The 13006-nt window shown below is 40.6% G+C and overlaps 1 protein-coding gene across 2 annotated transcripts in view; it reads left to right on the forward strand.

The window, feature by feature from the left end:
- The window catches only part of LOC127353416 (PDZ domain-containing RING finger protein 4-like), a 111607-nt gene that overhangs the window by 83481 nt on the left and 15120 nt on the right, over nt 1-13006 (forward strand). For both annotated transcript variants that reach the window (XM_051382625.1, XM_051382626.1), the window contains 2 exons: nt 8553-8806; nt 11395-11497. In XM_051382625.1, the coding sequence (XP_051238585.1) occupies nt 8553-8806; nt 11395-11497 (357 nt within the window). The remainder of the gene's footprint in view (nt 1-8552; nt 8807-11394; nt 11498-13006) is intronic.

Below are 13006 nucleotides of genomic sequence, written 5' to 3' on the forward strand. Positions count from 1 at the left end.
ATGATAAAACAAATAAGAACTGTTTATGGTGCATCAGCAACAACATCCATTACGGTTTACAGACCAACTTTTTACAGATGTAAGGCACTACCACCTTCTGTTTAACCTAAAGATAAAAAAAAAGTTCAATGAGAAGTTAGACATTTAGGAAAATAAATGTATTCACTTTGTTTCTAAGAGTTAGACGAGAAGGTCTGTGAATGTGAAGCTACTGCCAGTAGCTGGTTAGCATAACTGGAATAAGGGGAAAACAGTTAACCTGCTATCATTACCAGATCTCAGCAATTGCTTTGGTGACTACATTGCTGATAGAAAGGATGACCAAAATAAAAAATAAAACCCAAGTTACAATACACCAGAATGTTCCTTTTAACATTTAGTTGGCTCACTTTCTTTTTCTGTAAGTATAGTATTGCACAAAAAGCGACAGCAGAAACAGGCACAAATAAGCAGACAAATTGAGGGAAGTGCAGTGATTGTATTGTTACATGTTGTCTATTGTGCCATTTTTAGTGACAATACTCCGGCTGGGCACCCTCATTTGTCCTACCTTCTTTCTGCCTCACTCTCAGCACATTTGGAGGTGTTCCATGACAGTACCCACTTGATTTTCTTCAGTCAGCATATGGATGGCACCATTACTCCTTACAACATCTTTTCACGCCAGCCAGACCATTTTGCTGATCTGTACAGCACATAGTATCAGCCAACTACCCCCCATCTCCCGCTCCTTTCCGGCCCCTCAAACCAATTACCAGTTATCACCAAGGAGGAGGCTGTTCATCCATTAGTTATTCATCTACCCAAGTGCAGCTTTTACTCTAATTCGATTTCCTTCTTCCATTTTACATTAAAACTCACTCCAAGATGGCAAGATCTTAAAAGTTAAGCACAGAGATTAACTGTGCATCTCTAAATCTCTTTAACAAATATACCTCGCATGTACCATTAACCTTGAACAAGCTGATTAACTTGGCACTCCGTTTCCCTCATCAGTCCCAAATCATATTTAGAATCCGCTGCAGAATTTTATACTGCAACCTAACTAAGATAGTATGATTATCATGCATCCAGCTGTAATCTGTCAGTGATGGAGATAAAATGCCGTATTGATCTAATTTCATGGGAAAGTGATCATAAGCAGAACAGGAGGATATCATGATTATTGCATGGAACATCTGACAAAGAAGGCAAAGAACAATAAGAAATCTGATGAAATGTTTACCCAACAATCTCTCATGTGCAGCATTGTGAGCAAAGCTTTATGCTTGTGAGTCTGTGCCTTTCTGTTTGTCTGTCCTATCTCTGTGTACTCTGTGTGTTTTGGTCACGCTGGGGGGTTTTGTGCAGCCTGGAGAAGCCATTTCAGGTTTCAGCAGCAGAATTTCCTGAATGTGCCCAACAATTTGTGCTTGTTAATTACTTTAGTAATTAGTTACATAACTCTTTACATTACTTTCACTACTCACCCCAGCTTCATCACAGGTAAACAACTTAAAAGTCTCCAAACCCACATCACATATTACCATTTAAAAAGCTGTCACCAACGTTTTAGATGTATTTACTGACCATCCATAGCTAACGTTAATCCCGGTGACTGCACTCTAGAAGTTCCTTCCTCAACCTTCCTTAATGTTAGCAAGCCAGCAACACACAACATGTAAATAACAACATGTACCGAACCACTCTGTCCACTGAACACACAGAGACCACACTGTCCAACTGATATCCAAGGCCAAGTGCAGCGGAGGAGGAAATGGCGGGGAGACTCCACAATCATTCATGAGCTTAGAGCCTTCTTTACCTTCTCTGCTGCTCTACACTTTTGACATTGAGTGTTGGGAGAGTTCATGCTAAGATCTCCTCTCCTTTTGTAACAGTTGCCCTTGCGCTGAGCGATTACGGCACGAGATTGGATAATAAATGTATGTAAAAAGGCGGACCATGAATTTAAGAGCAGATTGAAAGAGCTGATGCACTTTGAACGAGTTGCGCAATAAAGCGAGTACTCCACTCGAGATTGGTGCTCAGAGAAGAAAATTGGCAGAATTCATCAAATGTTCTGCGGGCATAAAACCTCAGCAGCAACATGTAAGGCCTTTAATGTGAAAAATAACCCAGGGGCCTTGTGGAGTATGTTTTATGTGGATGGTGGGGTTAAAGGAGGCCTGTACATTGGTTCATGTAGAGATGTTGAGGGGATTGTCAAATTTCCCCAGTGACATTCTCTCTCTCTCTCTCTCGCTCTCTCTCTCTCGCTCTCTCTCTTGCTCTCTCTCTGTCAGTTTCATGTCATTGGAGCGTTGCTTGAGTCGCTCAGACAGTAGCGCCGACTGTCTGAGAGTGATTTATGCAGTCATAAGGGCTGTACTGTAGCGGACCTTGGCCCGTATTTTATTCTGACACTTATTATTGAAATGAGACATTTGGGTGTAAAGAGGAACCCAAGCCGTTTTCTCACTGAGAGAGGATAAGGTAGCAGTCATGCTCACATCAAAACTCAGCCTTCCCACATTTGGAGTTACCTCAGGGAGTATTTAATTCCACGTCTCCACTGAATGTTGCCGTTCTAACTTGTATATAGTTTTTTATTTATGAAAATGCAAATTGAGTTTTGCATGTTGAAAGACGGAATTGCACATTGATGTTGTTGTTGGAGCTGCAGTGTAGCGGGTGCTGTTTAGGGGCTTGGAGCCTCAGAAGAGGCAGACTGCAGCAGTCAGCCAGCAGTGAGCAGCACTCCTATTCCAAGGTCCTCCACTCTATTGTTCCCAACTCAGTTGGGGAAAAGCAACAAACAATACAGTAGTTTGCCGTTCAGGGTCCCAGTGTAAGTGTAAGTCCAGTTAATTTTCTGCATAGACCTTCAACATCTATGCAGAAAAGGGGAACTCTAGTGGCCTAGAAATTTAGGGCATGGACCATGAATCGCAATGTCCCCTTTGTCCGGCCATGGACCATTGTTGCAAGTCGTTCCCTATTTGCTGTCAATCTCTTTACTGTCTCTTAGAAAGGCAAACATTATAGATAGTTAACAAAAATAACATTATATCTTGTGTAATCTGAAGTAAAACAGTGTAAAATAATAAGGTTTCTATGTTGAGAAACACGGATTGTTCTTAAAATAAACACTCATGTACAATGTGGGAAAATACTACTGTTTGCTCCCAACTCCATTGTCCCAAGCTATGTGAGAAGGTTTATCTACACAATGTCTTGTCTCACCCACAGTGACCTATCCACATTTTGGATAGGTCAACCCACCATTATTTCTATTCTATCAGCGCTCAGTTGTGTTGCCCAATAGCAGTGGCACCTCTTCTAACTCCAGAGCAAAGCTCTACTGGCTATGCCTCCTTTGTCCCTCTCTACCGTACCTGCACCTCCTCTGGCACTGTCACCCCTCCTCACTCTCCTCTAACTCTTTTATCTGAGGGCTCCACACAGCTGATTGGACCCTAATGCTGAGGGGTCATGTTGCCTTTTCCCAAAAGATGAGGCGAAAGAACAGGTGTGTAATCGACGACTGTAAGCGCTACACTCCTGAGGCTAGATGACCTACATGTTACACTTTCTCCATCTGCCTGCATACACTCAACACACCACAGGCTGCCACTCAAACCAGCAGGTGACGACACACAGGAGATATAGACTGAGTGTAACAGAGACTCACTGCCTGTGCAGATGTTAAGCACGACGCAAGGTTACACACACTAGTTAAATACAAGCATCTGATGCTCTTTCTACTGCCGCTGAAAGCCTTGTTTACTTGTCAGTGTAGCTGAAGTAGAAAGGATGACCTTGCTTCATTCAATTCAGCACTTTTTCAGTTCAACCAGGATACGAGCGAAGACGGACATGTTTTCCTTGTGCACAGCATAAACTCTATAAAATTGAAAACAAAAACATTTCATTAAGATTCAAAGTGCTACATGCAAGCCATAAAGCAATGTATGCAGTTAATTTGAAGGCATAAAAAAGCTAATGGACTATTAGAGCCTACTGCCTGGGGCTGCCTTTTCTCCTTGCAGAAGAAGTACATCAATCACTTCTATCAGTAATCCCCTGCAAGCTGCTAGCAGTGTCTGTGCCTCCTGCCACAGAAACGGTCCCTCAGCAGAAGCAGCATCAGATTTGGCTGAAGTTGACATCTTAACAGATAAAATGGCCCCACTTTACAACCACTGTCACTACATTCTGCCCTCGGTCTTTGGATATATTGATGGGAGGCAACAGTCGATGAGACAAAAGCACTGACAGAGGAGACGCCTGAGGAGTCAAGCTAAGCCACTACGTGTTTGTTCTCTCTTGCTTGCCCTCATACCTGGAGGATGAATGATAAGATGGAACATAGATGAGAGAACTGGACTGTGCCTTGCTGTAGGCGACTATAGGCTCATAGTTGTGAAAACAGTGACTTTTGGTAAAGTTTTGAAGTAAGTCTGTTTGTTTGCTTGTAGCACCTCAGAACAGCTTAAAGTGGTGTGTGATATTTGCTGAAGCAGAGACTTAATGCACTCAACTGTACACAATTTTTGAATGTCTTTGTCAATATGGGACTCTGCCACAGAGAAAATGAAAGAAAAGAGGCTTCATCCTTTTGATACACTCCACTAAGCTGGTTTACTGCATTTGTTGCAGGAAGGCTGTTGGTTGTCTCAGGGGCTTTGAATAAAAACACATTTCTCTCCTGGCTATAACTGCTGCACATCCATGTGCAAACAGCCAGCAGATGCGATTTGGTCCAGCTACTCCATCTGAGGACCCATTTCCTTCCAACTTCACATTTACCTGATCATCTCCTGGCCCAATTGTATAGCAAATGATCTCTCATGAATAGTCACTATTGGTTTATTCCAGACCAGTAAGATAATTCATGTTGACTCTCTGCATATGGAGCACTTGAAGAGCTGCATTGGACGCTATAAACACTCCAGCTGCTAAATAGTTTGCAAACAGATTTTGTGTTATGTTTATGAATGAATACGTATTTACGCACTAAACATTCACACTTGAAGAGGATAGTGTAGGCTAGTATAACTATGTCAAAACACGTGTGATGAAACTTTAAGAGGCTACAGCTTGTACTCAGCATGGGCAGTGAATGTCAGACAATATCATGTTTAATTTTGACAGTATTAAAGCTACTTAGGAATTAGGCCAATTGCAAAAATTACTCACATTGAAATTTCACTGTATAGTCAGCCTTCCGCATGATAGCTTATGATGTGCTTTGCGTAGACATCTCAAGGGCTGTGCTGAAGGCAGATCTTTAGTGTGAGAATATCTGGGTATATCTGAAGCGGCAGTCAGGCTTATTGAAACCCTTCCCATCTGTCAGATAGGACTGCAGATCCACGCAACTAACTGAGGCATTGTCTTTAGCTGGATAGACATCAGCCAAGGGGACACAACGAGGATGGCAAAGTCCCTCATGCAGGATTTAAGGCTACTTAATATTCCTAAGTTGATTGGGGATTAATTGTTCCATCTGGCTCTCGTGAAAATCAGTGAAGAGAATTAAAAAAAAACAACTCTCCCTCCTCTTTTTCCTGACGTGTTTGCTCTTGTTTCATTATGATCATGGAGTATGGCTAGCAAGTGGTGAGGCTTGGAGGAGTAGGAGGAGCCTGGACTGGACAGGCTCTACTAGAGGGGGAGCTGGGAAATTTGATCATTTTTCTCTGGGACTGTCATACACCATAGGCTGCGTCATTTATCTGCTCCAACTCCTTTGTTTCCACCAGGCTCCCTGTTCCAGGATTAGCCTGCGGAGCTAGAGACAAGCAGGAAAATAAGACAGAGAGGGAGAGGGACAGTCAAAGGAATTATATAAGCTAATTATTATAGTGCTTTATGTTTCTTTAATACAGTACTTAACTGTAATGTACGTGCTGCTGTATTTAATACCCGCTGACTGCCCAAAAAAGAGAATGAAAGCAGGTTTAGAGTGTGAGGGAAGGAGTGATGAGAGAGGCTTCACGAGTGCATTTTTATTTTTCCTCCAAATTGCCCTGCAGTTCCACAGGAGTGATGTTGACCCAGTTTATTTCCCGCTCAGGTGATTAATGCAACATCGCTACAAACAAAGGTCACGTCAGGAGGCAGGGGAGCAGGCCAGAGTACAACAAGAGTTAAGGGAGTTATATATGGCTGCTGTTATGGCTGAGAAAATAAGTTGGTGGTGGTTTTGTAGGCCATCACTCAGTCTCTAGAGACGCACATTGAGAACGAGAAGAAAAAACAATAAAACACACATACAGAAAGCAGGAATGAAAGTAACACAATATTATTGTATTATTACCATATTTACATTTTACTTTTTTCCGTTAGCAGTTAATGATAGCTATGTAGAATACATTAAAGGGGCTCTTCACTGATTTTGCACATGAAGATCAGTTTACTTTGTATCATGTCTTTTGTGGTGCTTATACCCCTGATGTCATCAGAGGGTGTGTAAGAGGCGAGCATGTTTCCCTTCTTAAAGTCTGTCTTTATAAAAGTGCAATGACCAATAGCTGCAGTGCCCCTTTAAGAGGAGGAAAAGTTAGGACACGCACAAAGAGTCAAATGACTTCTGGTCTCTGACTTCCAATTCAACAATCTGAGACTGTAAAATACTTTGTAAATGTTATAAATGCTCACAGAGATATGCAGCCTGCAATACTGAAAACAGTTCATCAAAATAATTGGGTGCTATTTTGATGACTGAGTCATTTTTCAAGTAAAATAGTGAAAAGAGGCTTCTCTTTGTCATATGTTTATTAAGCTGAATATGTTCAGGTTTGGGACTTTGGGTCTGGCAAAATAAGACTTTTAAAGATGTCACCCTGGAGTCTAGGAAGTTGTGATTTATTTATTTTTTCCTTTTACATTTTATAGACCAAATGATTAATCAATCAAAATCATAATCAGCAGAAATGATTAATTGCAGCCCTTGCCACAAGCCAAAGCAGTTGGGAACCACAGGCATACATATAACCACATATTAATTTGAAGTCAAAAGACATCTGCTCAAAGAGACAAAATGACTGTCTGGTCATGTATATCTCAGATGGGGACTTATCAAGAAACATAACGTGTAAGCAGACACATTTACTGGAAAAACTAAAACGCCCATGCTGAGCCTGGGTTTACAGAGAATTTATGCTGTCAGGTTGTATTGATATTTACTGCTACTCAAAACATGTTGAGTCATTTCTCAAAATGTACTGTGTCAAATTCAGTGAGATGTGTAACAGAACATGAAAAAGTAAAGAATTAATGATGGAATATCTCTGGTTGAAAATATAAAGTTCCCTGGTGGCTTCTGCCTTTTTACTATTTATTTTCCATACACACAGCCTGGGTTACTTCGAACTGTCGACATGTTCATGAATTTAGGTCATTTTGTAAGTCTGAATTAGGCTTTTTGAGTTTGTGATTTGAGTTCTGAAACACTGGTGCTTTTGAGTTTCCCAACCTTGTTGTATTTTTCCGCAGCAGACACTTGTGAATACAAATGCTCTCTTTTACTTTTCTAGTTATCATTTAAACTCATTTCAGTTTAGCATGCAAGCAAAATGCTCCACTCCAAAACCATTTAACTATAACTGCAAGTGTAATTATGCTGTGTCTACCTCTTTTCTTTCTGTGGTTATCTAAATTATAATCTCTGGTTTCAGCGTTTATATCAAAGCGCATTCTCTGAGGTATTCCACAGCCATGATTTCTTTTCCAGAGAAATTACTGGTGTTAAATGAAGCAATGAATTTCTTTATATGTGCCAGCTGTAGTGAAAATGGTTTTCAATCTGCCAGAAAATCCAGTTCATTTCGTGAAGATGGACTGAGTGAACAGGGGCCATTTGGGCTTTGATCTAACAGACTGATAATGTTGCATCAAACTATGTTTTCATGTGTATGTTTTCCAATGTTGTATTCATAAAGATTTCTTTTTGATCATCTGTCGAGAAGACATTAAGGAAAAAGATCTGAATGCATTCACCCTGAGCGCAGCTATAGAGCTAAAGTAAGCAATGTTGGAAAAACAATATTGTCTCCATACACTATAATGCATGTTTAGACTGTGGAGGTGGTACTATTGGGATCTGATTCTGAAGTTTTCCAGTAAACCGGTTCAACTCATGTACAACTCATGTCACGGCAGACTGAATGAGTGCCAAATGTTTATACGGACCACCTATTGAGAGAGAGAGGGGTAGGAGAGGAGGGTGTACGCCTGAGGCTCTGTTATATTTTACATACATTTCTCAGACCTGCATCTTGTACTAGTATGAAGAGCATAAGAGCAAGAAGAAAAGTAATATTAGCTGTGTCTTCCCTCTTAGCTTTTTCCTCTTGCTTTTAGTCTAATGTCTCTTAGTCAGAAAACCCTGGTCCGCACACAGATATTTAGCTGAACATGTAAGGTTAAGTCTGTCTCAACAAAGGCTCTGCTTCTGTAAAATGTTTCTATGGCAACAGTCAACAAAAAAGGCACAAGAAATAAGGCACAAAGAGTTTTCATAACGTACACAGAATACACAAGTAAAACCTTCCCATCCTCCTCAGGTGAATGGGAAGGAGTTGTCCAAGTCCAGCCATGAGGAGACTGTGGAGGCCTTTCGCGCTGCCAAGGACCCCGTCGTGGTGCAGGTCATCAGGCGGACCCCCAGCGGCCGCCCCCACGGCCCCCCTCAGGAAATCCATGTGGTGGACGTGTGTACTCAGACCGACATCACCTTTGAACACATCATGGCGCTGGCAAAGCTCCGGCCGTCAACCCCTCCTGTGCCTGACGTCTGTCCCTTCCTGCTCTCTGACAGGTACGTACAATAGGAAGTGTTTGTAGTTATTTTACAAACTATAAATGTAAATCCCGATAGTGATAGTGACTCAAAACAGGAATCACAGTTTGTCAAGTCAGTGATTCCATATAATTTCAGATATTTTTATTTAATTTGATTTGATATAATTACAAAGGATTTCGGTTCAGTGCCGCCAAGAGTTTGTTGTTTTGTCCTTGTTTTGACTTTGGCTGGGACTGATGGTAATTAAGAAGGTAAAAAGAGTAGGGAGAAATGTTATTGAGCTATGAAGCAGAAATATCAGTGTTTGCAGGATTAGCATTACAAGTATGGAAGGCGCCTGGAAAATATGAATGAATTGCCTAACCAGCTGCACAGTCGATTCTGACAAATATAGATTTCTCTAATGAATGAGCTTCTCAGTGTTCTTCACGTCTTCTTTTCACCAGTAGGACAAACCTAATTTAAAGAAAGAGAAATAAAGGACAGGGCTAAGTGGTCCCAATTAACCGTTAATATGGAATGTATATGTGAAGTGTGCTTGGCATTTCAATGTTTAGTTCAAAGCATTTATAAATATCATGAGAATAAATATCATGAGCTATTCAAGCACCAAAAACGTAGTCATGTATCACAGCCTGAAGTGGCTGAGTACATGAGCATCTGGAACTGTCAAGTCATAAAAATTGTTACTCCTACATCACTTGAACACAGCGCAGACAGTGTGGGAGATAGTTGTGTTTGAGTGGTAGATAAGATAAGAACAAAAGAAATGCATTGCACATTTGCACATCTACAGATAAATTAACATTCACAGTTTGACTGTTGAATCTGGTTTCCCTGGTCAGTACACAGCATATGCAGGTTGCTACTTAGATAAACATGTACAGAAACCAAACTGAGCTGTATATTATTATTTTTTTATTTTTATTATTATTATTATTATATACATTTAGAGATGATAAGACTCTGGTTTCTTTGTGTGCAAAGTAGCTCAAAACAACACATGTTGTGGTACAATCACTAGAACCCTAATCACATCTCAACTAGATGCTGGGTAGTACAATACCTCAGACACATTTTTATTGTCTATGGGAGAGGAAGGCATAAAAATATGTACTAAAGGTCTTGAGAGTTTAAAGTATCAACAAGAGGTTTTGCTGGAAAACAACAAAAGAAAGAGTGTTCATTATTTCCTCTTCTGGCATTTTGGTTTGTATTCTGTTCATCTCAAAGGAGAAGTAAACTGTGAACAAGAAGTTTAGCATAAAAGAATATCTGGGTTTCATCTCTTGGGACTGGAACAATAGCAATGCAGGAGCTTCATAGCACAGAACTGGGAAGTCAGGATGGTGATGATGATCCATGTGTGTGTGTGTGTGTGTGTGTGTGTGTGTGTGTGTGTGTGTGTGTGTGTGTGTGTGTGTGTGTGTGTGTGTGTGTGTGTGTGTGTGTGTGTGTGTGTGTGTGTGTGTGTGTGTGTGACACAGTAAATAATTAATTCTAACAATCACAAACATATTCCAGTATCTGTTATTTAAAAATTCAGAGATGGAATTTTCATTGGCTGCTCCATCCTTATCGCTCAGTATTAAATATTGTGTTATTGTCAGTGTTACACGCTAGGTATAAAGTACTGTACATGACCTGATCAAAATCATTGCCACGTGTATATATCTTACACATTATAGCCATAGAACTCCCCACGGGGCCTTCCTGCCATAATTGGAGCTGCTTGGCATATCCATTTTGACTCATGGAAGGTTTACAAGGTGATTAAAGCAAATGGGCTAATAAAAAACTAGGCAACACAGTGCAACGTGTGCTCGTGGGCTACTTACAGCCTCAGGCAGAACCCAAATGTAATCAATGTGTCCCATAAAACTCACATATACTTCTTTTCATCTGAGATCAGGTGCACAATCCAATATACAGAAGATTTTATAGATACAACAAATGTTTGTCACTCTTATTTTTGAGGCTAGACTGTAAATTTGTAATTGTGTTCTTTGCACCCACTGCCAAATCTTGTTATATGTGTAATATTAAGGCATCAAAGTATAAAGCATTCTGACATTTACCAGACTGGTTTTGTGACTGGAAGATTGTTGGGGAGACAGTTTTACAGTCCTTGGTAATCTGAGAGTCAGACGGCCCCTGCACACGTCACTCAACATGTTCAACAGAGTGTCTCTTTGAAGTTTTTGTCCACCGTGATTATCTCGTATGGCACCGAAGCTGCTCATCTCGTTAGGCCCTCACAATGTGGTTTTGTTCAGTGACTGAGGGAAGCATAATAGAATTACAATGTACAATGTGGGGGGTTTTGTCTGTCAAGAGCAGGAAGCAAATGCTGTTATTAACAAGGAGCTGTACTTTTATCACACACACTCCAGTGGCAGTGAAAGCCCTTGACAAATCCTTTATTCTTCAGACTCCAGCAAAGACAAAGGCGAGGAAATCCTGTCACTTTGAGGTATTGAACGCATATGAAAGAAAATGAGGAAAAGGATCTTGCTTACGCCCAACCTCTTTCTGTTTCTCTGCCCCCCGTCTGTCTGTCTGTCTTTCCCTCTATTTCTTCCTCTATCTGTCTCCCCTGACAGCTGTCACTCTCTTCATACAATGGACCAGGATTACTATGAAGGGACAGGCTACCTCTCCCCTGTTCCAGCTGATGGAGAGAGGACAGAGGAGTTTGAGTATGAGGTAGGAATTGCATTGACATCACAGCTTACAAGATCCTGACAGATTCAGTAGCATGGATACTATTATTGGCTAATTCTAGCTTATGCTGATATATGCCTACTGTATATTGGTACATATTTTGGTTGACAAATAACAAGAAATTACAGTACAGAAATGCCAAAAATAGAAAGTGAAAGAATGTTGCCATCACATAGTTTGCACACCAGAGAACACTGAGAGCTGTACAGTTTTAACTTAGTGCATATCTTGGTCACAATTCTTCTAAATATTTTGGGAAAATACGCTTATTTGCTTTCTTGCTGAGAGTTATGAGAGGATCAATAGCACACTGCCAGTATGAAGCCATTGCCCATGGCTTTAGCTTAGAACAGGTTACAACCTAGCTACGTAATGGCATTAATTAATATGTTGTATTTAGTTTGTTTGATTCAACAAACAGAAATGTTAGAACAACATTTAGTAATTTAATGGGGAATTACATGCTTTAACTCTTCCTTGGTCAGGTGCAGTGACTTTGTGTGTTGAGTGTTTCGTCACTGTCATGTAGCTAGAAAACCCCAACTTAACTTTTTTTTAACATTTCTATTTGTGTATGGATTAAAGCAACAAGAGATAATGTGTTAATTAGGGGTGCTAGTAGATTTACTTTGGACAGAGTCAGACTACCCTGCCTACAGTCTTTTTGCTAAGCTGAGCTTATTGTCTTCTGGCTCCAGCCTCATAAACATAAATGAGAAAACACAGCTATGTGAATGGATCTGTAGGGGCTGTAGGGATCTGTAATGGCAATTTTTAAGAACCTATACAACCGTTTGTCCTGGTCATTGTAAAACCATACGCAACTGTTGAAGAGGCTATTATATGCATATAACCTTTAGCCCTGTTTCTAACTACACTCTATGTCCCAGTAAACAGTGGGATGTTGAGACTTCACAAAGAAGCCAAGGACATGATCATCTCACCACACTATCTGTCTGTTTACTGTCCCACAACCTACTGCTTCTGCCAATCGGGGCTCTTCGGACTTTCACATACGAGGGTGTGTGACGGTGGCTTTGAGACCATTCATGGATGACTTGAATAAAACCTTACAGAAAGACAAGATCATACTTTGCATACTTTATTAAACAAATTGCCACCACAGATCCTTATCAAAATATCTGTTTATGACCAATATATTATTATAAAATGAATCTTTCAGTTATCATTGATATGGATATTGGCCTCAAAAGTCTAGAATCAGCGAGGCTTTACTGCTAACAAACAAGTTAAGTGCTGAAGTGCTGAAAGTGCTGAACATTTTGCACCAAACTGCACCCATATGTACAAACACAAACACACATCCGACCCCTCTAACTCATGGACACACATTCCCTCAACACTCCATATTTAATGATGCTTAACAATTGGTGGAAAGACGTAAACACTAATTGACTCTACAGGCAGATCCCAGGGGAACAGTAGTGACAGATGATCAGCCAGTTTGCAGACAGCTTGAAAAATTCCTTC

Source organism: Dicentrarchus labrax, unplaced genomic scaffold, assembly GCF_905237075.1.
Source record: "Dicentrarchus labrax unplaced genomic scaffold, dlabrax2021, whole genome shotgun sequence".
In the NCBI taxonomy this organism is placed as follows: Eukaryota; Metazoa; Chordata; class Actinopteri; family Moronidae; genus Dicentrarchus; species Dicentrarchus labrax.